Source organism: Rhyacophila brunnea, unplaced genomic scaffold (genome assembly GCF_057557595.1).
Source record: "Rhyacophila brunnea isolate RB1 unplaced genomic scaffold, BYU_Rbru_1.0 scaffold_3, whole genome shotgun sequence".
Lineage (NCBI taxonomy): Eukaryota > Metazoa > Arthropoda > Insecta > Trichoptera > Rhyacophilidae > Rhyacophila > Rhyacophila brunnea.
In genome coordinates, this window is record NW_028232965.1 from 58,682,724 (window position 1) to 58,710,501 (window position 27,778).

At 32.6% G+C, this 27,778-nt stretch overlaps 2 protein-coding genes across 5 annotated transcripts; one reads left to right on the forward strand and one right to left on the reverse strand.

Moving 5' to 3' along the window:
• Nucleotides 1-1,111: 1,111 nt before the first annotated feature.
• On the reverse strand, nucleotides 1,112-6,581 carry LOC147068626 (uncharacterized). The gene is made up of 5 exons (XM_085952090.1): nucleotides 5,601-6,581; nucleotides 4,366-4,457; nucleotides 4,075-4,189; nucleotides 2,289-2,430; nucleotides 1,112-1,701 (listed from the first exon to the last, which is right to left on the reverse strand). Exons 1-5 carry the CDS (start codon nucleotides 6,301-6,303, stop codon nucleotides 1,266-1,268), a joined length of 1,488 nt encoding a protein of 495 aa, XP_085808216.1. The 5' UTR covers nucleotides 6,304-6,581; the 3' UTR covers nucleotides 1,112-1,265.
• Nucleotides 5,435-27,778, forward strand: Naxe (NAD(P)HX epimerase). Of its 4 annotated transcripts, none has more exons than XM_085952094.1 (4): nucleotides 5,435-5,539; nucleotides 18,151-18,341; nucleotides 26,591-26,914; nucleotides 27,475-27,778. In XM_085952094.1, exons 1-4 carry the CDS (start codon nucleotides 5,468-5,470, stop codon nucleotides 27,707-27,709), a joined length of 822 nt encoding a protein of 273 aa, XP_085808220.1. In that variant the 5' UTR covers nucleotides 5,435-5,467; the 3' UTR covers nucleotides 27,710-27,778. The 4 variants fall into 4 exon arrangements, with proteins under 4 accessions (XP_085808220.1, XP_085808222.1, XP_085808223.1 ...); XM_085952096.1 differs by lacking the exon at nucleotides 5,435-5,539 and adding an exon at nucleotides 10,188-10,311; XM_085952097.1 differs by lacking the exon at nucleotides 5,435-5,539 and adding an exon at nucleotides 10,666-10,772.

The window sequence follows — 27,778 nt, forward strand, 5'->3', positions numbered from 1 at the left end:
TGAGTCGGGTATATTTACAGTTCACCTGACTCAACTCAACCTGAACAAATATCATTCAAGTTCAATAAAATCTTGCTCTAATAATAATTATTATGAAAAACAAATTCAGTAGGTAGGTACAGTATACAAAGAAAAAGTTAATTTACTGCCTTAAGGGCCCACGTGCGCCACGTAGGTCAAAATGGAGATTTTATGTTTTTCGTACTGAAGACGTGGAATTTTGTTTAATTCGTCTCATCGAAAGATAATCAAAACGTCATCTAACACACATTGTGCGAAACGGGGTTCATGATATGTATTTTTTCATGTCTCCCCATGACGGTATTGTTAAAATTATAAATAACGATTGAATGGCTAAAGAATAGTTGAGCGTGTGATCCCAGTAATATTTTCAAAAGTATTGATACTTCGATACAATACGCGATACCTAGTATCAATACTTTTTCTTTCGATATGACAACCCTACTTACACATTACCAGAATGATACCTATCTCTGTTATAATATACGCCTTAAAAACGTACATAATCCCGTCCCTAAGAGCGAGTTTTATAGCAAAGATAAGAATCAGGCGGATCATAATATATTATCACTTTCCCGAATTTTATACGAGAAGTTACATTCGTTCTTCATCTTAGCTTTTCCAGTTCCTTTGTTCTTTGAATGGGGTATATTCCTGCAATTTCAGAATATCGTCATTCCATTATAATATGTAACTTGATTATAATATTGTAGATACTGTTGGTGAATTCGGAAATTGAGATAATTTTGACGTTAAATAATTTCTTCAGAAATTTTTTTGTTCTGTTACCAAGGTTACTGATTATTAAAGAAATATGAAATGAGGGAGACACATCCATAAATTGAAATTTTGATAATGTTTGGGAAACTTCAAATGTTCATATCTCGTGAATTAAATCATACAAACACCTCGAAATAGATGCGTTTATCCAAATTCTAGCCAAGGAAATTTCAGTAAACATTTCAGCACTCTAGAGGCTGCCGGTTCGAAGCCTATAATTCTGGACAAACTTAGTGTTCTATAAAAAGTATAGATACCTATACCCATTGTGAGTATGACTAATCCAAGGTGCAAAATAAAATTGTGGAAGAATTATGTAATACTTTGTGTAAAATTTTATTGAACTAAATTAGAAGACTATGACGAGTATCAAATGTATCAAAATTCACAAGAAAAGAATACAAAATATAACTACAGAATAAATGTATACATGATATTATCATTATATTATCTAAAATGGGAACCTAATTGCAATCAAAGTTTATACTGAAATGCTTTTTATTTATTTTATTTTCTCCAGCATCGGATACCAATATTCCACTATTTGCAGTAACACACTTCTTTATCTGCATGCTGTCATTTTTGACCTCACTTTTCAGAACGCTTATATTAATCTCTCGAAAGCCTTCGATATGTTTAAAACTGGTTTCTTCAAGCGAAGAACGATGATGAGCGGGCACTTTTGCGGAAACGTCACTGTCGTTTTGATCAGCTGACATTTCAAGACACTTCTCGGCCACTCGCAATTTTGTTTCCAATTGAGACACGGCGGCGTTGGCTTCCATGGCTTTAGTCCGCCACACGATCGACTGTCTCTGCAACTCTCTCAACTTCTGTTCTTTGGACAGATTGTCTACACTGCTGGCGGTCAGCTCACCGCCGAGTCGGATATTTTCATCTCTGAAAATATACATCCCAAAAAATTTACATTATCAATTCGGTCCCCTCGAGTCGCAAATGTTGATCTTAATAAGAGTTTCTGAATATTAAGCTTATTGTGAAAAATTCAACTTTCTTAGCAAGAATATTATTCCCAAAAAGATTTCCTCACCAGATTCATTTTGAAAAAATTTGTTTACAACGGCAACAATTCAATTTATTACGATGATTTAGCAATGATAATTAAGAAAATCTTCTATACAGCATATAAATTAGAAATATACAGTGAGGAGTTTACTGAATGAGTCAGTTAATCAGATCGAATTTTGAGGATTCATAAAACATGATCCATTTAAAGTCCCCCTCACGCAATTGGAATACATCAATATCTGAAATGAATGGTCTCACAATCAAACAACCGTCCCTGAAAAGAATTCAAGTGGAGCATATTAATGCGATTTGTTCCTTATCGGATTCAATGTTCACCATTCAGGAGTTGAATAAAATAATTCACAGCGGATTGAAAAGGTCCACCACAACACGCACGAGTAGAGAAGTGTCGAGCTATGTTACAATCATTATTTACATACAAATAAATATTAAAGTACCTGTAATACGCCATCACCCCTGACAACCACTGTGCCGCTTCCGAGGACCCGGGGTTTAAGTTCTTTTCATACCAATGAGCGATTTCCCTGTGAAGTAGGTCAGATTGTTTTTCTAAATCAGTTATTCTCTTTTCATAAGCACCTGAAAACAGACACCGACGCAATCTTATTCATTTAAAGAGAAACTTGAATAACTATCCAATATCAGTCTTTATCATGTTAAATTATATGTTATTGTGCGATTGTTTGGTAGTGTGGTAGTGCAAAGGTAACTCTGGAATATTATAAACATATTTACCTAATATTTAAAATATAAAACTTGAATAATAAGGACCAACCGTGAAAGTATCAAGCAATATACATATACTATAGAGACCAAGAAGAGTGGACAGAGGTAGGGGAGGCCTTCTATAGCAGTGCATCAATCCTGGCTGATGGTGATACAACTTTTAGAATAGGTAGGTGAAATTTTGTATACAATTGCACAATAAATAGGTACCTACGTATTATCAAATACTAATTTATCGAATATTGCTAGGAATGCTCCTCACTGGTATGTATGTATATTGTCATGTTTTAATATTTTGAAATGGTTAAATATCAATTCTGATATATTTCGTAAGATTATTTTTTATTATACATACCTATTTAGGTACTGATAAAAGAACTAAATTACTTATTTTTGTTGTATTACATTTTTTTCAATTAAAACAAAAGTAGCTCATATTTAAACATGAAAATTGTTATTTTTAAATTTCGATTTAAGGATGAAAATGGTGAGACTATAAGAAGATTAAGGGTGTGCGATTCAACCAAAAACTACCGGGTATTATCCAGTTTAGATATGGCCGCCGGAATAAATATAAGAATTTACAAATATGTGGACATGGCAACTATGAAGTACCACCAGCCATAAAAAAGGCATATAACAAAATATTGACCATAAGTGTGCAAAAAAAAAATGACCACTGGAAACTTTGCACTTCAAACAATATTCCAGAGGAATACCACGGCTGGTATGCACAACTACCATTGTCTAGAAATGTTCCTCAGAATGATATTCTGATGAATGAAAACGAATCAGAAGAATAATTGTTAATGTGAATGAGGTCTATGTATAAGACATATAATATGTAAATGGACAAGATTATTTCAGTTAAATACAGTATATTATTCTTTTCTGATGTGTTTTATTGATATGATCATTCAAGATAAAAACTCACCATTTGAATAATGTCATACATTGAATGTGTATGGAAAAACTAGCCAAGTACGAAAAACAGTTTTTCTAGATTTTTTTCTAAGGAAGGTTACATGCTTTAAATGTAATGTGAATAAACATAAAAATAACCAATCAAACAAAAAAAACCGTTTCCTTCTATGTATTTTCGTTTTCTAATGAGAGCAATTTAAAATTTTCAAAAAGTTTAAAAGTCGATTATCTCAGGATTTTACTTTTGTTGGTTGGTGAGTTCTTCCTTGAGGGCGACGATATTAGAATTCAACAATGAAAACAAGAGAACTTAAACTAAATTTTTAATTTACTTATTTAATTAAATATTTTTTTCAATACTGTATATTCCTACATGAGATTCAAAAATGATACATTCTTATTATTCAAAATACATAATTTTGATACACCTCACAAGTTAATAGGATTTTTTTCAGTTAATAAAGGTTTGCTTTCTGAGATGTATCAAAATTATCAGGATATTTCCCAACTTATCTTTAAAGTAAACGACTTCCGACATTGAATCTCTGTATCTTAGATAAAACAAAAAATTACGGTTCAAAACTCCATCATGATGATTGGCTTGACCTGCGTATTCCTCCCACAGTGCCTTCTTTTCACATAGGAGAGAATCAATCTCGGCTTGCTTGCTCACCAGTTCACGGTTCAACTGGAAACATTACAAATTTAAATATCAGCAAAGAGGAACTGAGAGAGGGAACAATGCGCTCAAACCTCCATATTAAATAAGGTCATCCCGACAAAATATGTACTGACCATAGTAGTTAAAATACACATTATTATTAAATTTCACGTGAATAAGGGAATCTGAATAAACTTACTCACTTGATATACTTTATCTTTCATCTGCGACAGACTCTTCAGCATCTCTTGCCTCTTATCATCCACTTCAGCGAAGAGCGAATTACCTTTCACTGCTGAAAAGAATATAATAACAGAATATGTTAATACCTACTTCCCTTCAACAAATCGTGAGAAATCACAAACAGATTACAAGAAAATATTTTTCCATATGAAGGCACAAGTACACAGGGTTTAGGACAGGGCTTCAGAAAGTGTGTTCCGCAGGCCAATTATGTCCCGTGTGACTTTTTGATGTGTCCTGCGATTGCAGGATTTAGTTTCAAACAAACAAATGCATAAATTACATCGTGACAAAATTTAAAATAAATATTATTTTTAAGGCATTTTATTATTCAAAAAATGGGCAAGATTACCACATTTGAAGATAATTCTAAAGATACTGATTATAAGCTATGCTAAGCTATTTAAAATAAATATAAAGGATAATAAGGCTTCAAAATTATATAAATAGATAATCTACAACGTTTAAGGAATGTTCAGGCTAACGCTTTGAAAATACCATAAAATCTCCATTTTGACCTACGTTGGGCATGTGGGCCGTTAAGTTATATTATTAATTTTTTCTTGGGTCATGAAACTAGACTATTGCCCTAATCTGGAACACGGCTGAAAACGATAAGAAATCCTGTGCTATAGCTATGCCGACAATATGATAAAGAGTGGAAGCTCACAAGTACTCATTTAATGCATACAACCCATACAGCATAATTTTGTTTCATTGTTTGTGGTCACAAAAGGGAGATTGCAACTTTTTTGGTTCGCTTTTAACAGACAGTAAAATTAATTTCTCATATTTCACAGTAAGTTATAATATTATTATGTTTTCAATAAGATAGGTAAGTACTTACATGCTTATTATTTATTCACTATTAATTAATAAGTATGTTTAGATTTAAATTCCCCAAACACAAAAATATTGACTTAGAAAACCACAAAAAACATATTATGTATGTTACAATAAGTAGGTTCTTATCAAATGCGGGCATACAACAAAACAACAAGAGATGACAATAACCAAAATACTTACATACTTAGCTGATTAATAAAAAGAAGGTATTCATAAATGAATATCAGTTGTGTCTCCACACTCGGCAGAAGGGTAAATCTCTACAATTTAAGTAACTACTTAGTCAAGGTATTACAACTGAACGTTATTTCAAATTACATTTATGAGTGTTTTATTGTTATTTATTTACCGTGAATATTGGTCTGATTCTTAAACTGTTGCAGTTCGGCACCAACCGTACACAGGTCATCCTGTGCCGCATGTAACATGTCCGTAACGGACATTAACTCCTCCTTTTTACAATTCAGATTACTCTTCAGGCATTGTACTTGTTCATTGAGGGATCCGATATCCTGCTTGAGCATTTCATTTGCTCTCACACTGTCGCCGAGCTCCCTTTTTTGTACATTGAGTAAGGATTTAATAGTCTCAACTTCATCTTGGTACTGTCGAATTTCGTCAGAGATTTTAGTGTTATCTAACTGACATACGCTCTTGTCTAACGGATGCCTGATTTCATTCTCCTTCAATTTGGCTATTTGGTTCTCCAATAAGTCTACTGTGTTTTTATACTGTTCGGCTTCCTTCCACTTTTCTTCTTTTAATTGTTCCATTTCATCATGTAGGCTCTGCGCCTTGATTGACCATTCACTTTTTAATTTATTCTCATTTCTTTGCAAAGTCTCTACTTCGGATGTCAAATGTTCCTTTAGTTCTAATGAAAATTGGGTATTTCTTTTAATATCATGCAATTCCTGTTGAGTCGCCTCAAACTGTCTGTTTATTGTATCATATTGACTTTTTAAAGATACATATTTTTCAGTAATCTCGTCTTGAGTTAAAGATTGTAAGGTGATGTTGGATGTTTTCTCATTTGCACTGGAGTAATTCATTTCAACGGACAGTAAATGATAAAATGATTTCTATAAAATTGTTTGCAGTTCGCAACTTACAATTAATAGGTATCTACCGACCTAATATTTAACACTGCAATATTATATTTCTTCAAGAATAAAACAATTAAAAATAGGTATATGCATATAAATCCAGATGAAAAAGTTACACAGTTCACGGCCGAAAATAACCAAATTGGGAAATAATAAGGAAAAAGGAAACTAACGTTAAGTTTCAAAATTTTAAAACGTTTACTTCAAACTTCAAATTGAACATTGAATTGTGATATCATAGACTAATATACTAGTGATATGATCCAGTGTTGCCATATTTTGAAAGTGGAATTATAGTACAGTGCCTTCAAAATTATAGTAATTCGGCAAAAAATATAGTACGCGTTGAGTGACCAATAATTTTCTGCATTTTCAAAAAATTAAACGTGGGGTAATTAACGTCTTGTTTTTTTAGACAAAATATCCATGAAGGGTAATTAACGTCTCGTTTTTTTAGACAAAATTCAAATGTCAACTCAGTGGTTTCCAAACTTTATGTTACTACGCCTACCTTTAAAAAATCTAATCTAGGCGCCCCCCCTTATTTCATTAAATACACCTTTTTAAATAGTCAATTTTCGTTCATTGACAGATGGGTGCTATTATGGACCCCACATCCTGGAGCGGACCCTCCGGGGCAGGATATTTCAACCATATATTTAAAATATTTAATAGGTTCGAAACAAAATAGCGCCGCAGGCTACTTTTTTTTGCTATTAATAATAATGTGAAAAGTGCATTAGCAAACTAACCAAGAACTCAGTAAATAGATTTTTGTTTGCTTCAATATATCTGGCGTAGAAATATTTAAAAGTGGAGACATGGTGAACTTTTTTTTGTCATTTTGATTTCCTAAGCTCCAATTTTTTATGAATGCCTTACCCTTGTCGTTTTAAATCAGTGAAAGCATTAGTGGTCCTTGGATTGATTTATTCACTCATTTTTTTACAATTTCAACCAAATAGACAAGTTTAACAACAAAATTATCGTTCCTAAACAAATTCGCCTCAAATTTCAATATTATGATTAATTTGACCCTTATATTTCATTTCTTTATGAGATAGCCATTGCGCTTGACAATAGTATAGAAGTGAGAGATTATAAAATTAATCTCAATATTTGCAGAAAGGTTTGCAAACAACCTTTTATGTGTTTGTGTAGTTTATAAAAAGCGGCCGTTTTACTATAAACTATGCATTTACAAACTGCAAACCTGTGGCTACATTAATTGTGTTAAGCTTTTCGCGCCTCCCAGTTTGGAAATCGCTGTGTTAAGTAATTAACGTCACCTTTTTTAGACATGGGGATTATTTTTTTTTTGCTTCTCATAGATTATGTTTGGCGTTGTTTTTCTTCTATTGTATTATTCTTCTATATTATCTTTCTTCTATTGTATTATTCTTCTATTATTATTATTCTTCTATATTATTATTCTAACTTTTTTCCAATTTCTCAAAATTATAGTATTTTGGGCGTACTATACCTATTTTATATCGTACATAGTACGCAGGCGAAAATTATAGTACAAATACTATAATTATAGTACAGTTGGCAACACTGAATGATCATAAAATATACTTTATGGAATTAGTGTTGCCATATTTTTGTCACCGAATTGTACGCAGATCAAAGAGATTGAAAGACTCCAGAGGGTCGGGAGAGGAGTCGGGAGAGGAGTCGGGTGAGTCGGGTGAGGAGTCCAATCTCTTTGACGCAGACAAAAAAATATAGTATTTCGGCAAAATATAGTAATCGTTGAATAACCAATACGTTTCTGCATTTTCAAAAAATTACACCTTAAGTGATAAACGACAGCTTTTTTTAGGTCGTCTTCCTATGTGCCAAAATTATAGTATTTTCAGACTTTTATATCGCACATAGTACGCGAACCAATATTATGTACAAAATATTATATTTGTGACGTTAAAAAACAAACGTGGCCATCTCCAGTCACTGACTTTTTTGAGATTTTTGGTTGGTATGACTGCTTGTGTTGTTTTATATAATAATATTCACTTCAGACATGTCTATCTCCTTATTTTCTGCTTAAAAAATCAAAATAAAAGTTGTGATTTTTTTCAAACTTAGTCATCTCCATTGACTTTTTATATCAAACGTGGTCACATTCGTCTTAGCCAATCACGACGTAGCACTTTTTCAGAATGGCCAATCATGTCGTGGCATTTTATCAATTATTTTTTTGCTTCATTCCATAATTAATAATAGTTTTTAATACTACTATTTTAATTATCTAGATAAATTATACAATCGATAAAAAGCGCCGCCTTTTGGGGTGCCGCTGGTTGAAAATTATTTTGTTGCTTCATTCCATAATTAATAACAGTTTTTATATAACTATTTTAATAACAGTTTTCATAATTAATAACAGTTTTTATATAACTATTTTAATTATCTTGTTAAATTACACACCCAAGAAAAGCGCCGCCTATTGGGGAACCGCTGGTTGAAAATTAATACTGTTTATATTTTTTTTATCGGGATTTCGGCCTTCGGGATTCCGGCCATTCGGGATTTTGGCTTTCGGGATTTCGGCTTTCGGGATGTCGGCATTCGGGATTTTAGCATTCGGGATTTCGTCCGGCACAACCCTGTTTGTTAGAATACAAAACAAACCAATCGAATACAAAACAAAACTGTCCATCTTCAATAGTATTTATTTCAAACCTGGTCAAATCCAGATGATACAAAACAAACATAGCCATCTCCAACATAAAATCGTAAATATCTTGTTTGTTAAAGATTCATGATTATTGAGCATTGTTTAAATCGTATCTTTTAAATAAAATATAATCATAAATTAGGAAATTATTAACTTACGGGTCCAAATTAACCACAAAAACAAAAAAGTTGATTTACTCAGTTTCACTTGTGATGGAGATGGCTACGTTTGTTTTTTAGCGTCACTTTTAGTACTGTTGACAACAGTGAAATTTGAACAACTTTACTAATTTTGAGCAATAGGCTGCGGCGAAACAGTGTTGTCAATCGTATTATAATTAATTATAGTATTTGCGCTATAATTTTGGCCCGCGTACTATGTACGATAAAAAGTCTTAAACTAATATAATTTTGAAATTACGGAAAAAAGGTTGGCAATAGATGAAATATAGGAGTAAAGTTGCATGAGAGACCCAAAAAAAAGCTCTCGTTAATCACTTTAGGTATGATTCTCACATTGGAAGATGACCAAAATAATGATTTCACCGGTAAGAATTTATTTTAAAAAAAAAAAGCTCTCGTTAATCACCTTACGTGGATTTTTTTAAATGCAGAAAAGTGAAAGTACTGGTCATTCAACGTGTACTATATTTTTTGCCGAAATACTATATTTTTTTTGTCTGCGTACTATAATAATTCGCTGACAAAAATATGGCAACACTGTGGGCTCAAATCAAGAACCAGTTGAATCAAGGTTGTTGAGATATAGAGAATGTTTGATAATAATTTTAGTTTTATAATATTAAGTATGTTCCAGCATTTCAAACCAAACCAATTCAACTGGAGATTGGGTCTCCGATGTTTGACAACATTTTTGTGGGAACGCGATTTCCGATACCTACCTAACAAATGTGTGTCGCTACTCATCTCGCCAGTAGGTAGCTAAAATTAATTCAACAATATTTGTCTCTTGCCAGCGCTCCATTGGCGAGCCAAAAGTCAGAGGACAATAAATCGTCTGATTTGTCTATGCTCTGCTACTGTAAGACTGTAAATCGTCTGACTTGCGTGCCAATGGAGCGCCGGCATATGACAGCAATACTTTTTGAAATGTCAACTCGGTTCGGTAGTCTGCCGTCAACCTGCTATAGCTCGTCGTCTACTCACAGATTTATAGTAATATGTTGTATTCATTTATTTTAAACATATAAATAATACTATCAACCGAAGGTACTTGATGGAATTTGATCAATATAAATAATGCTCCGTGAATAGGTAGGTACTACACTACTACTTACTTACTACTATGGTCCTCCCTGGACAGTTATCGCTTTGACAAATTATTGTCAGAAGTGGTTTGCCGTTTCAGATCAAACGAATGGTCAGATGCTTGCTGGAACAGATACTAATCAAACGTCTACTTACTGCGCATGTGCTAAGTAGTTATCAAACGATTGGAAACATACCAAATTTAATATATTAATATGTTTATTGTTGGCATTCGTATTATAATTTAGTAGGTATTTGGACTAAAACTTTGGTTTGAGTATGTACGCCAGGGAATTAAACACGGATAGTACCTACGCCCAAAATTATAATATTGGAAAAAATCAATAGATACCTAATTGGCTTGTGCCTCCTATTGGAAAAAATGTATTTTTATATTAATGATTCAATTTCGACATAAAAAATACTGAAATTTCGTTATTTCCGTCGTAAAAATTAGTGCAAAGTAGGTAGGTACTATAGTTCGTTATGGAAGAAATTTTGTTGAGCCGAGAAAAAAAGTTGTCAGACAAAAGTTACTTTGATTTAATGGAATTTCTTGATTCACCGATGAGCATTATTGGTAACACATTGACACTAGTGAAGTGACCATAGACTAATATACTTTTTTGACAGATTGGAAATGATAACGTCATAATATTGTAGATAATTATTATTATACGATATTCTTACCTGTCATAATCATTAATCACGTCGAGTGTTTCGAGAAACCACCGAATAGTGTTTTAATGCAGTGTTTTCGTCGACTATTACTGTCGCCACAATTTTTGGAATGTTATTCTATTAAAAATACAATAGACTTGGTAAGTTATGTTTATCATTTTATAAGACTCATTCTCGTGTCAGAGAAGCTGTAAACGAGAGAAATCGGGTCTTTTTACTGGTTCTCCGCCACCGGCTGCTGTCATCTGTCAGTGAGCGCAGTGTTGCCAACCGAACTATAATTATAGTACATTTTGATTCGCGTACTATTAAAAAAGTATAGTACGTCAAAAATACCACAATTAAAAAAATGCTATTTTTTTATAGTACTTATTCCACTTTAATTAATATATTAGGACCGGTTTCGTCCGTCTCAGAGGGACATTTTCAGCTGAAAGTTCATTCAGTTGAAAATGTCCCACTGAGGCGGACGAAACCGGTCCTAATATATTAATTAAAGTGGAATAAGTACTATAAAAAATAGCATAAATAAGATCTCAGTGTGCGATTTTAGTCAATGGACATGGTTTTGCGTTGTATACCTATTCTAAAAAACTAACGTGACAGTTAATGACGGCGGCCGGTGTTAGCATTTTTCGGTCGTAAGAGGTGTTATAATTAAGTAGGACATCGGAATTTCTCGAATTCTCCGTTATGTTTGTGACAAACAAAAAACTTTCATTTTCTCTACACGTACTATAATTTTTGCCGAAATACTATAATGGCTTGGACCGCGTACTATAATTCGATGACAAAAAGATAGCTAAAATTCAAAATGGCGACTGACAGATTACGATGACGGAGAACCAGTAAAAAGCACCGAGAAATCTTCTCTGTCCTGACCATTGATTTCATTGCGGGTGTACTGAAAACTTTCTTACCTTATTTAAAAATGAGTGAGTTCTGAGGTCTTTCAGTTTAGCGAACACCTCAATAACTTTCTCATTTAAGTCTGGAACTGTCTGTAGAATTATTATGAATCTTTTATTCAGAATTATTTTTTATCAAGAAAATTCTCAAAATACTGACAAAACTTCTAATAACGCTGACATGACAACAGTAGGAACCATACTAAATTGAATTATGTACCAAAATAATATTTCAACTAAGTATTCAAAAACATGTATAATCATCGGATTGATTGTTTTCGACACTCGTCTCGATAAGCAGTCATATTTTATTTAATGAGTCCGTTCGTCTACAAAATGCAATATAATTCTAGCGCCCATTTAGCATCATTACAAATGTGACATCTTGTTGTAATAAAATCACTTGGCGAAAGAACACACAGTACTCTCTTAGTAATCCGCCACCCCAAAAACCAGACAAGTGTCCAATTAGTGAAAGCGGCGGATTATAGTGTATACATACAAAATATGGTAAAAATTAAAACAGGTAGATATTTCGTAAAAATAGTTTTTTTGAGAAATTTGTACTGGCAAATTACGGTTTTATTTATAATCAAAATCAAGTATTTACTAAATTATATATATTTATAAACTAAATATTAAACAGTAAATCAGTTGACACAACCAGTAATTGTCCAGTGAGGCAGATATTCTTGAATGGCTTAGGATTCCTGGCTTTACCTATGACCAAAAGCTTCAGTTTGTGTCCCGGTTCATTGGAGCACGACATAAATTTGGGCACTTTCCTCCCTGGTACATTACTTTCTTCGCGATGAACGTATGTTTTACGAAGGAGAAGTTTCCAAAATAAATCCGTCTCATCTGCATTGTATACTTTTCGCAGCGGACTACTGAACTTGACAATCGAATACCGGCGAATTATAGAGCTTGATTTTGTGCTTTCAACTAGTAAAAATAGCAACGGATTATAGTAGTTGTCGGATAATCGAGCGGCGGATTACTGAGAGTGTACTGTATTGTTTTTTTATAAATTCTAGTAAAATAGGTAATTGTGCCGCAGATGCCGTCATAAGCTTTTATGATTTTTTTTTTACGAAAACAGTTTATTCCATGTAGACAATTATAACAAATACCCTTTTCTGTCTGCGCATAGGTTTTTCGATCCAATAATTGTTAATTTAAAATTTTCATACATTTTGATGCATCATTATCACAAACTAAGATTATATTAGGTAATATTAGGTTGGGGTAGGTTAGGTTTGGTTTGGTCTAAAAAGAAAGTTATAAAATCTCATGACGGCAGCTGCGGCACATTTACGTGGGCGATTTAAGGCGATGTCTGTAAAAAAGAGAAAGTACGAAGCTTGCAATTTGAGACATTTTTTTGATAATTATTTTTCATTTTAAGTAAAAGATAGACTTACAATTATTGTAAAAAAATGTTATAAAATGTAAATTTGTCAAACGACCCCATCTTATTATTAGATACATTTTATTGTCATATTTATCCTAGAGATTTTTGACTAATTCATAGTTTTAATATTATTTATATTTATTTTAAAAAACATTGATTTTCATAAAAATATAAATGTGTATAACTTGAAATCCTTTTTATTTATATGAAATCTTATTTAGGTATGGTACCAATATTGAAGCTTATTGGTAGGTACATTTATCTCCTTGATATTTCTAAGCGCCTGGTATATTGAAACCAAATCAAAAATTATTAGGAGATGATAATTTGCGAAGCGATGTTCGATTTGATTGGCGGAGCTCTGACGGTCTAATGATAAATTGCATTTGCAAATAATGATAATAACTCTTTCATGTTAGAGGTACAAATACCTCTTCGATGTTCTGACCGCCTGATACACTGACGCTAAATCAAAAAGTATCCAGAGACGATAATAAGCGAGGGAGTGTTCAATTCGATTGATGTTGCACTAAATTGACTAAATATTATTGTCAAATATCTAATTATTAACTCTGTACATTAGAGGATAAACCACGGAAGTCAAGTTTTTACCGTTTCTGAGTTAAATATGCAGAAAATTTTATTTTATTTCATTACACAAATAAATGAAACGCCGATATCCATAAGTAGTAAATTAATCGATATAACTAGTTAAAAAATCACTGAAGTCCAATTAACTTTAGTGCATAAACAATGGATGTCCCTTTTACAATGTGTATGCTCTAAGAAAAATGTTAATAATTCCATAAACACGGAAGTCCAACAAACGTCAGGTACATATTATTATACATAAATAAGTAGGTATTACAAAAATGTTTGATCTATTCTTCAAAGAATATAACCACATGAATGAACCCAAAATTGTGGCCAATTTTGTGTATTTATAATAATAAGTATAATTATTAATAATATGATGCACAGGAAATAAAAATATTATCTACACGTATGGACTTCCGTGTATTATCTATAGGTTAAGTATCGCTTAGTGGTACTTTTACATTATGTGTTAGAACATAAAACACGGAAGTCCATTAATTTATTAATTCTAAATAATTTGGTATTTCTATCCATGCTATGGTTAAAAATAAATTTAATTATGAATGGATACCATTTACAGACCCTAATTACTATAGTTATTGAAAAAGTTAACATTTAAGGGGGGACATGCTCGTCGAAGGTCAAAATTGAGTTTTTATTGTATATTCAAACCATGATCCTGGACACTCCTTAAACGTTGTAGATGATCTATTTATATACTTTTGAAGCCTTATTATCCTTTATAGTTATTTTAAACATTTGATGACTGCATGAAGTATTTTTGTTACATAAAATAGTATTCTTTTAAACCTCTCGCTCTAATGTTTTAGAATATAGTCATATTTCGGTACATAACTGTGCAGTGGTGTTAAGATTTTTTACATTTATTAATTTTTAAACGCATTTATAAAACCATTAGCATAATTTATTACGAGATAATTTTTGTAAAATATTCACGATAAAAAATTATTTTGATAATCTCTGTGATCCCAAATTTGACAAGAATTAGGCATTTTATTATTCAAAAATCGGCAAGATTAACACATTTCAAGATAATTCTAAAGATATTTATTATAAGCTATGTCTTTGACCATTCAAGTGTGATAAACATCTTATGAATAATGATTGCTTTATAATAATTATTGACCTAAGAATAAGGTAGTGTTTTTTTGAAATACGCCATTTCTTTTGTCATTCCCCAGTGGTTAAGCTACAACATACGGCCGTAGCCATAAATTGACAAACTATAATTAAAGTAAAGAGTAAAATGATATTGACGCGCGTGTTTGAACATGTACCGTTTAAAAAAAAATTAAAATAAATTCGGTTAGGTACATGTTCAAACACGCGCGTTAACATAATTTTACTCCCTACTTTAATTATAGTTTGTTATTTTATGGCTACGGCCGTATGTTGTAGCTTAACCACTGGGGAATGACAAAAGAAATGGCGTATTTTAAAAAAACACTACCTTATTCTTAGGTCAATAATTATTATAAAGCAATCATTATTCATAAGATTTTTATCACACTTGAATGGTCAAAGACATAGCTTATAATAAATATATTTAGAATCATCTTCAAATGTGTTAATCTTGCCGATTTTTTGAATAATAAAATGCCTAATTCTTGTCAAATTTGGGATCACAGAGATTATCAAAATAATTTTTTATCGTGAATATTTTACAAAAATTATCTCGTAATAAATTATGCTAATGGTTTTATAAATGCGTTTAAAAATTAATAAATGTAAAAAATCTTAACACCACTGCACAGTTCTGTACCGAAATATGACTATATTCTAAAACATTAGAGCGAGAGGTTTAAAAGAATACTATTTTATGTAACAAAAATACTTCATGCAGTCATCAAATGTTTAAAATAACTATAAAGGATAATAAGGCTTCAAAATTATATAAATAGATTATCTACAACGTTTAAGGAGTGTCCAGGATCATGGTTTGAAAATACAATAAAAACTCAATTTTGACCTTCGACGAGCATGTCCCCCCTTAACCTACACACAAATCACTCTCCTGAACAAAAGTCAAAAGAGACAATATTTTTTTATATCATGTTAGCAAGCATAAGCGAGATGTAAAATAATATCCTTTTCATTCTAAAATGCAGTTCATTAATAATTTTTGTAGTTGCTACTTTGAAGGAAAACACAAAAAATCTTGTACACACTTGGCCCCTTTAGATTTTTTTTAAAAACTATTACCTTGACACTAGTAAAGAAATCATGTAAAAACGAAAATTTATTATTAACCACTAAAATGTTTTTATAATTGTGAATGAAATATTTATAATTAATTCTATAATTAAAGATGTTAACTTAATTGTATTTTAAAGAAAATTAGTATAAATGTATTTGGTTGTTAGATTCACATTCGCGTTTTTGCTATTTATTTTCAGTCAAGTTTTTGCTCATTCGCGATGTTGCTCTATTTTAAAAGAAACAAAATTTTAAAATTGTGAAAAAAATAAATTGGTAACTACAAAAATAATAAACTGAGTAATTTACAACAATATGAATAAGAAGGTTTTTTATTTCACTCTTCTTTTTCGTTCCCTCATGGCTGAGGATCGTAACCACCGTGAAGTGCAGTTATCTTCTGAACTACTAAGACTTTCCACCCCTCATAGTCCTCTTCTTTCATGGTAGAATGAAGGCTTCCCCCAGTAAGCTTTTTCACTTGGTCGCTCTAGCGCGTCAGTGTTCTTCCTCTGGTTCGCCTTCCCTGGAGGCTACCCAAAACTATCAGTTCTTCCTGATTATCTGGTCTAACAATCCTTCAAAAAAACTGCAGAATGCATCTTAGAGACACTGTCCAGAGCCCTCTCTTTATTTGGAGTCTCTCGTCTCTGAACGATTGCCTCGTTCGTTCTTCGGCCTGTTCAGTCCCTTGAAAATCGTAGAATCGGAGTTTCACTGTATTACAGAGTCATAGCTCTCGGTTGTATTGAAGATATTTTCATACTATTAATAATATTATAGTACATTTTAGTTAGGTAAGTAAAATATACCCTACAGTTGCACAATAAAGAAATATTGTTATGTATTAGATATGTAGTACCGAATATTTCTGTGGATGGTTTGCACCTGCATCATCTACGAACTGCACGCCACCGGTGATGTAACTTGCAAGTTTGATCCAGCGGCTGGCCAAATAAGGGGTGTCCAAAAATATTTATTTTAAAAAAGATGAAATTCATAATCAAGCCCCGTAAATATGACTGTCTTAGAATTTTTTTTAGCTACCCATAGCCAGGGATTTTTTTGTAATGCAACGCAGTGGAACGGCATTCCGCCACCTTTTTTCATGATATTTTTAACGTTTCAAAAGCAATGAGATGAAACATTGTTCACGATTACATAGTACTTTTCCTTTTAGTTAATTTTCCTGAATCATCTCATATGAAAAGACATATCCTGAAAAACTATCGCGTTTGATATGTGCATTGAATTCTATTACCATTTCTTCAAGTGAATATGAACGCGAATTTTCGCAAATGAATCTAATTATTACCCCAATAATAGCTTTGTTGAAGACCAATACAGTATTGGCACTTTTGGTCTCAGTGGAAAAAGACATTCGGCCATAGACTTTAACTATAAGAAAACGAATCGAGACGATTAGTCGGACGAAAATTGGACTGAACTTTGGAAATCACCATGACCGGGGGCTGTCAGGGTTTTAGCCTGTGGGATCGACCAGATAATTGAAATAACGCACATCACAAATTTGTTCTAAATGTAAAAAAAATCGCCTGCGGCGCTAATTTCCTACGGACATATTAACATTTTAAAATATATGGTTGTGTAATTGCATTTTTTGGTTAATGTTTGTTGATACACTAAACACCTCTAATTTTACCTCGAACTCCATTTGAAAAACGCTACTATAGAGCATCACACTGCCTTTAACCTTAGTGATAGGTAGGGGGTCCGCTTCAGGATGTACCTACCCATGGAAATCACTATATACTTTTATTCAAATATATGACGTTATTACAGTAGGTAAATTATTTGGCAAGAAGTGAGTTCCGGCACCATTTTTTTTTAAAAAAAAGCCCTGGCCATAGCTTATCTTTCTCCAATGGTCACTTTTTGGCCACCGGATTATATGTATTAATGTTTTTTGAAAAAGGTAAATTAGATCTAACTCAATATTATTGTATGAAAACCGTTTTAGGGGGTTTTGAAACTAATCACTTATTACTTACCTATTATGCTCCCCAGGGCCGTAGTTATACAATAATGGAACAAAACAATTTGAGTACCGAGTCAGATATGAAATACCTGTCACAAGATGAGGCAACTGCTTTCGACAAAGAATTATTAGACAATTACAAGTACAGCTTGGACCAGCTGATGGAACTGGCGGGACTGAGCTGCGCAACTGCAATAAGGAAAACCTACCAACCGCACGAGTGAGTCGCCTTTCATCAACTATTAATTAATTACTCCTCTACGGCCATCTCAAAAACAAACAGTTGCAAATATTTTGTTTTAATACAAATTTCTGATGGATATAATATGTACCATTGTACCTAGACTACAGGTATCAGCCACTTTTACTTTTACTTGGAAGTTACTTTTCATTTAAAATTTCTACAGTAATCACTCTTTTTATTGGCTTGATAAGCACATTAATATGTAACTGTGAATATGCCATATAAAGATGTACTTTTTTTCAATTGTTCGGTGTCTGATTTGAGGACATAATGTATTCTTATATAATATAATCTGTACTTCAGAGCCTTAACTCCACTTAAGCCGAAAATGGGTCAAGTATTATAGATTTTGTACCTAAATTATCATTTTATTATTATCTATCAAGCACAATTCACAATTTGAGTACATATCGACCCTTAATCGGCAGAACAACGTAAGCAACAATTTATAAATTTTAGAGAAGGTTTTTTTAAAATTATTTCCGTGATTAGTTCCAAAAATGAATTCTGTTAATGTGGTTATTAATAATTGCTTACTGCCTATACGGAAATTATAAAACAATTGCATTAGTGCTTTTAGTTTTCGAGATAGTGGCGGTAACGCTGTTTTGCTTATGTCTATGACGTGATATTTTTTCCAGGCATGTCGCTTACGCTATTTGGCGTAGTTATTTTTATTTAAATAAATTCCATGCTAATTATCATGACAGGGCATTAATAATTAAGTATTAAAATAAATAACATAAGTACTTACCCATTTATTTTACGAAAGGGGGCGTTGTTAAATAAATTAAAAATACTTTGACTTTTTAAATTAATATTTTTGCTTGTAGGTACTTAACCACATATAGGTAAAATAAAAATAAATGATTGGTATTTTTAAGGTTTCCCTTATATTATTAATATTATTAGGTATTGTTATTTTTTTAAATGAAATAGGTACGTATCTACTCGTACATAATTAAATATGGGGACCTACTAATTATGATAAAATAAAATTGTAATCAACTATTCAGTTTTACAAAAAAAATATTGTCCCACATTTTTTAAGCAGAAATCGCTGTATTATCCTCATTCACATCTTCCTGATCGGATTCCGGTAAAGTATCTTCCACTGATAATCCATGTGGCAGTTTCATAAACTCATCCGTCATCTCTGAGGGATATTACATTTAAGGCGAATTCTTTGCCTCAATTTACGATCAAATGTGACTTCAACGCCATCTAAAGGCATCTACAGGCATCTACCATGAATTTCTAAAAATGTGTTACTAAAAACTTTCGTCGATCGCAACCAGATGGCGATAAAATATAAAATAAAATATTGTGTGTCGCCAGATATTAAAAATCATAAGCTTGATAAAAATGCATTTAAATTTATTATATATTTACTTACCTATGTAAAAATATTTACAATTAATATTTTCCCCATAAAATATTTACAATTCTAACATATCTATTTGATTTGATTTAAAGTGTTTATGATTTTTACATTTTGTTTACCGTAGTTTTTTTTACAGTGGCAATACAAGGGTATCCTGTCCAGTCAATGAACCAGATTTTTTTACGTTGTCAATACGAATTAATATAAATATTTTTCTACAGTAAAATTCATTTATAGTAGTAAATGAACATTTAAGTACAAATGTTTATAAGATTGAGTTTAATCTTGTACAATTGACAATTACATCGAATTTCTACTAGAGGTGGAATAAAAGAATGATATGAAATGAATAGCAAAACAAATGCCATTCGAATTATTATTAAACAAAATAAGGAATATACAGTTGTACTTGGTTATTACTAGGAAGGTTGGACCGGCTGAATGTGCTCGTTATAAGCGGTACTCGTTATATCAGAGAATAGGTATTTTTATTGTCGGCGAAAACAACAATTAGACACTTAACTAGTGTTATAAACGTAATCTGTCCCCGGCGGCATCCTGTCCGATCGGATTTTATTGCTTAGGGTCGAAATGTCTTTAAACGATCAACACATTACCAGTATTTTAGCTCGGTATATCCGATAAGTATCTCGTTATAACAGTGAATAAAAATGTACGGAGAAAATCATATACCAAATGTCAACGACTGTTTCCTCATTACATCCGAGATCTCGCTATGTCCGAGATTGTAATAACCGAGTTCGACTGTAGTTATAATTATGACAATGTCGATATTATATAGACATCCCAATTCATTTCGTTTCAACCATGTCCGATCCTAATGGGTTCATATGGGCCTCCACAGAGTGGACGGTTTGTATTAACTAACTAACTATATCTGAGATAAGAATAAAGTAAGACACGCAACGAATTGAATAAAAAAGAAGTTGGAGGTAAGAAAAAACGTAAATAAACATGCGAACAAATCTTGATAAGCAAACCCAAGGACAAAATAAGTGACAAATTAAAAAAAAATTGTAAAACGTAAGAAAAAAAATTAGAATTTGAAGTAAGTGCACCACTGATTACATAATATTCTAAGAAAAAGACAGAACGTTATTTCTTTGAAAAAATCTAATGTCGATTTTAAAGAACAGTGCAAGATAAAATAAAAGATAGTTTTATTTATTTTACCTATAAATGTGTAAGTGAAATGGATTTGGAGATATAAAAAGAAACCTTATTGGCCCAGTGGTTTCTAGGTGTGGACTTTTGTAATTCCCTGAAGATCTCGAATAAATAATTAAAAATTATCAACACCTATACCATATTCCTAGGTATCTACTATGATTGAAAAGTAGATCTTAATTTTTTGTATTTATGATTGCTTCATAAAAAAACAATATTTACGACTTTATGATGTAGCAGATAAATGAGCAACTAAATAGTGATCCAAATATTATGAAAAGTTCAACTATCAAAGCATCACGGCATAAAATTAGTAATACCACGGTTATACACAATTTATTGTACCTACCTATTGTTATAATTTTCTTAGTTCATTTAATCGTTTTTAATTTAATTTATTTTCAAATTCACCTCTTATGTGTTCATTCACTGAATTGTTTACCCTATATTTTATGGAGAATAATAATAACTTCTATTTTCTACATACTAAATTATCAACCTCCACTTTTTGACAGGACGGCATACAGTTATATAGGCACGTAGATAATAATTTTAAGGCCGTAGACAGGAATGAACGTTTGATGGCCAAAATATAGTACAATAGTATGTATGTAATTAAAGTTAGGGTACAAGTCGGTTATCCTGGATACAGCGGCATTTTGAAAATAGCCTATATACTGGATTATTTGTTAGGATTACCTAATCTAACTTAAACTAACCCAAACTAACAAATAATCCAGTATATCGGCTATTTTCAAAATGTGTTTGCCGCTGTATCCAGGATAAACATATAGAACAAAAGTTAGTGAAGTGGAAGTTTGTCGAGGCTGTTTTGATCGGGTTAATTTGTCTTTGAATAATATTGTGACTAGAAATTTTAACAATTCTTATTATTTTTAACATTGTATATTGTTCATAATTTTCGCGACTACCACGTGAATAGACATTTTAAACACTTAACATAAATATGGATAAATTGTACAGTTACTAGACAAAGATTAAATTTGATGTGTGTCAGAAGTATCTTAGGCATTTTCGCTCGTATGCTTTCTTTATATTATTATGAAACTATATTTATTTTAAAATCGCTTTATAAAAGGTAGGTACGTCAAAACAGTAATAAATATCTGAAATAATTACACAACACTATTTCAGAAAGTGGAGGTTGATATATGTAGTCCATTGACATATGCTCCAATATCGCAAACAAAAATTATTGACAGCAGAATTAACACAGTTTTTGTCTTCGTACCTGGCGAACCTTTATTTTCAATGTATGTGTGTGTGTATGTATTTTTTAATCTATGCAAGTACTGTTTCAAAAATAGTTCGATTTATTTCCGCGTTAGCAGCATATGTCGATAAAGTCTTGTCAAATATTCATTTTATTTACAATCGATTCGTTAATATACAAAAATACAAGATTAAATTTAAATAACTAGCCTAAAAATTATTAAATAATATTTTTAATAGAAAGGCTAATCGTTTTTTGCGATAAATTAAGTCTGAACCGAGATGTTTCGATTTTAATTGCATGTTTTCTAACCTCTAAATCGATGTTTTTTAAATTTGAAAAAAAAGATATAAGGATATAATAAATTCCAATTAACGTTTAGCGTTTCCCTAGGTAATAGATTTACGTACATTTTTATCGTAATTTTGATAATAAATCTTATGTCATTCATTCTTACCACCCGATAGAAATGTACCGAATTTGACACGTATTTTTGGTATATAGAACTCCACGATACATCTTAATTTTTTATTTTATTTTTCTCATTACTTTTGAATATATATTTACCGATTAATAAACTTTTCTAGCTATTTTTCGATAACAACTTTACCTAGAGACATCACCTTAACACAGAGACTTTTAAGATCGTTATACTCGATCTCCGATATTGGTGATTTAGCACTATACAGCAAGGGTGGCTGCGCTTAAAGCATCACAGCACTTGATCGGGATCTGATGACATTTTCTAGGTCTAACAGTTTAGTCCTACTGTCACCAGAGTATGTGCAATATTTGGTAAGTTTTTTAAATTATGCCTTTCGTAATTCACCAAATTTAATTTTGAACTTTGATAGAATCAAGTAGCAGCGAAAGATTTCCATTCTCGGAATTCTGCATATGACATGATGACCTAGCGTTGGAAAAGATGGTGGGTCATTCTGATAGTGCCCAAACTACTCTGAATATAAATGACTCAATTGTCGCATGAATGGAATCGACCGGCATCGTAGTACGACCAGCTAGTAATAGAAAATGTATTTCTACCAATTCAATGAAAGTTGAATTTTTCATAAAACAAGATAGCATAGCCAGTGTTGCCCGGTTATTATTATGACCAATCACAGTATAATAAATTCTTGATTTTTTCCCGCTTTGTCAGTCCTATCCAAAGATTTGTGCATGATTGCGGAGATCTCATTACTGCCACGCTTACCATCAGTTTCACCCCATAAAAAGCAGTATCCAATATTTGTTCCACTTTCGTAGATACTTTCATTATTATAGTATGCGTATTTTCGACTATAATATAAATTTACGGTTTCATCGTGGAGAGTATTTAGCACCTTCTCGAGGTCAAAACTTGCGCACAAAACGTCATTGTGATTTTTACGTTTGGCCAGATCATTAAAGAACATCTCCTTGCATTTATTCTTTACGGTAAGGGGAAATACGTTTCTGAAAACATTCCGAATCACGACATTAGTGGATTCATTCAAAGAATCCAAATTTTCAGTATAAATTTTATATAAGTACATTTTTAACATTTCAAAAATCTACAGGAAGATACTATTCTTTGTAGATTATTCCGACAGTAGTGAGATGGAACGGCGGGTAATTATTGTTTAATAAACTCTATTACCAGGTTTATTTTATCTCAGCCAGTTTCACTGGACGGCGCGAGCTTTCCTCCCAAATCGGTTTTCGCACAACTCACTACCAGACGGACCACCGAATAAACCGTACCGTAGGTTACACTATCAAATAACGTCGGTTACGTTGTTTTGCTCTACTTTATAATGCGATACAAGTTAAAACGCTAAAAGGCTCAGACCCAAAAAAAATGTCATGCGAATGAGATCGGGCTGTTATATTTTTGTCACTTACGCGCTAGGTGATATTGAACAATTCTCAGTTTAAAACGCAATTTACCAAAAAGTGTCGCTTACGTTGTTCTGCCGATTAAGGGTCGATATATTCATAAACGAAACCTGAAATATTAAGGGCGTGAAAAATTTTCAATTGCATTTTCCCCGTTGTTCTTTTTGGGGATAAAGTAGTCTGGCTCTCAGGTAGAGAATTTATTTTTATTGTGTTAATAAGCTAACTTATTTTACCATATTTAGCGCAGAGTTGTGTCAACCAAAGTGTGTTAAGTGTGTTATTTCATTATTATTATTGACATATTAATAATTGAACTGTGCCACTGTATATAAGTACAGTAGGCGCTCGGTAATCCGGCACCCATATTTTTTCACCTATGCCGGATTGTCGGAAAAGCCGGATTATTGGATTTCTATACGAAATAATAATAATAATCTGTCAAGGTCAGGCACCGAACTGCCGAGCGAACGGGTCTCCGTCTCGGCAGTTTAATGTGAAACATGCCGGATTATAGAGCAAGAGAGCTGAGTTGCAAAATGCCGGACTATTGGACGTGCCGGATTGGTGAACGCCAGATTACCGAGCTCCTACTGTATATGCAAATAAATTTCTTGCTAATCTAAGAATCAAAATGTAATTTTATTGATGTTTTGGTCGGAGTCGGATAATAGAGTTGCTTCAGTGTCAATTGAAGGCAAAACACCTCTGCGCAGCTATTCTTAACAGTTAGCACGTTTCTGTTATTTTCATTGGTCCAAATTAACACGGAAGCTATTCCATACAATAATTGGTAAATTCATAATACGGTAAAAATTTAAGTTGGTAGACATGCGTGTGAAATACGCCTCTATTCAGTCAAATTCGGATATGTTCGCGCCGGCTTATTTATGTTTTTTCCACCCGAACCTCGAAATGCTCCAAATTTTGATTGAAACATCAAACATAATATAACCTACAATTTTATTAGTCATGTCATATTGCAGCATGTAGTAAAACAAATATTATGTTACTAATAGTCACTCGATATTTGACAGTTCTTAAATGAAGGCGGCGACTGTGATGTTATTTTTCAAAACATTCACATCTTGCATCTCAATATGTAATTGATGTACTGAGATATCCAGGGTTCCAGGGGCTAGCTCAGGTGTCGATCGAACCCCGGATTCACAAAAAAAAAAATTAAACGATTGGAATAGAAATAAAACAAGGTCTTTCGTGCTCGTAACGTGGTCTTCTTATATTTTAAATTTTTAGTTTCACAAATTTATATTTGGGCTTTTACAGTTTGTAGTCGTCAGGTCCGCATGGTTTGAAAACCGGACACTCACTCACTTTTCTTCTCGGGGTTCCCTTTTATTGAAATTCTTCCGAGCCCACGACGACTTACCAAGAGCCCTCGTGATTAGCCAAATCTGATCGGATGATCTTTGGATTTGGCGAATCACGAGCCTGACCCTGGCGCCGGCGCGCGAAGATTTTACCGTTGCGCAATGCGCGGCAAAATTTACAACATTTGAATTTTATATTTTAATTAGTCTTAAAATTATTTCTTTCATCCATCATCATTTATATTTTAAAATTTACTTTAATTACACCTCCGCCCAGTATGTGATTTTCACACACCGGACGAAGGCCTTTACCTATGAATAAAAATATTTACGTAGTTGAGCAAGGAATCATATTAGATGTTTTACGAAGCCGTTTCTAGAGGTCAGGGTTACGTCTCGGCTTATGACTACTGAATGACTATTTTACACCGGGAGAAGCCCGCCTGTAACAGGGATGTATCAGTACTCTATCTTGCTCTAAACGTTAACGGCCGAGAAAAGGGCTGTTAAAAGATAGCACTTTTTTACAGTTTAGCGCATCTATTCTACACACAAGACTGATATCGGCAGCTATTGAGGGTAGTTTTGTATCGAAGTATTAGCACTTATTGTAATAATTACAATAAGTTTAATTGTTACAATAAGTGCAATATTTTAACAGAACCTCTCTTGGGTGTGCTAAATTTTAAAGCGAGATATACAGTTTTAACTGTTTAGACGGCTAACCTATTGTAACAATTATAATACTTCAATACAAACATATGAAAAACTACCCTCGATAGCTGCTGATGCAGTCTTATGTATAGAATAGATGCGCAGATGGTTAACTTATTATAATAATTAACTGCCTGAATACATAAAGTGATATATTGATCACATTTAGCTCTTTTTGGATGTTCAACTGATATCTTAGAATAGCCTCGCTGCAATGGATATTTTATTACCTACATTATGATTCTGATGTATCCCTCAGAATCTACGCATGATAATTTAAATAAACCAAGAAATTTGAATCAAATGGAATCATCAATCATCATCGGGGTGTGAAAAGCTTTATTCAGAATGACAATAATCATCTTCATTGACCATAGTAGTAGTTGCAGCTAATATTAGAAATACAGTTTATTTAGTGAAAGTATCCCTGAGTAAATTTTAGTGTTGGCCTTCTCAATTACCGATATGAAAATTTCGACATCCTTAAATGTTTCAGATACAACAAGGTATTAGTGGTCTGCGGACCCGGAAACAATGGCGGTGACGGGCTCGTGGCCGCCCGACATTTGGCCATGATGGGATACACCCCGCACATTTATTATCCTAAAAGACCCGACAACGTTCTATATCGGAACCTGACCACCCAGTGCGTCAAGTACGGCATTCATTTTGCAGAACAGTGTCCGACAGCTTCCCAGATGGATGCCGAATTTAACATAGTCGTCGATGGACTCTTTGGTTTTAGTTTCAAACCCCCTATCAGAGAAGCGTTCCTGCCCATCATGACCGCCTTGGCGGACACAAAAACAGTTTGCTGCAGGTATTCGTTTTCAAACATTGTCAATTTAAATACACAATGACAAAATGCCTTTTTCTAATAGGTATCTACGTTTCTGAAGCTGTTCTAAGTTACATACATATTTCGAGTTATGTTTTTGTTAACATAATATTAATATGAACCATAATTTTTTTTTTATTGAACCTGCATTTATGTGCAAGGTTAATTCTATGATATTTGAGTAATTTATGTCGACAGCTGCTTCAGGTTATAAACTCACAATCATAACAATCCATATATAATTAAAACTAAAATTCAAACAGCGAAGGTTTGTTCATGATCTGAATATTATTATGTCAGAATGAGAGGTTCTTTGAAACTTTTCTGTCACACTTTTCACCGCGACAGTGTGATAGTGATATTCATTTTTATTTAATTAGATTATTATTTCTATTCCTTTTTTTATATTGTTCATTTTCTTTGTAGTGTCCTGATTTTATTCCCTCCCCCCTCCTCACTGTCTTTTTTGAATTGTATATAATAATAAATAATATAAATCATAAAAATATATCTTGACTATTCATATGATTTCTGTGTTACAGTGTGGATATACCTTCAGGATGGGATGTAAACAGCGGCCCTCCATCGACGGGTCCCCTGATACTCCCTCAAATGTTAATTTCACTGTCTGCACCCAAGAACTGTGCTAGGTTTTACAAGAATGGCATACACTTTCTGGGCGGCAGATTCGTACCTCCGGATCTCTTAAAAAAATACAATCTCAGTTTACCAGCATATGAAATCGCAGACCAAGCAGTTCTTCTTGAAAATAAATAATATGTACATTTTAAATATATGTATCGCAACTAAATGTATTAATTTATAATTACCTATTAAATAATATTA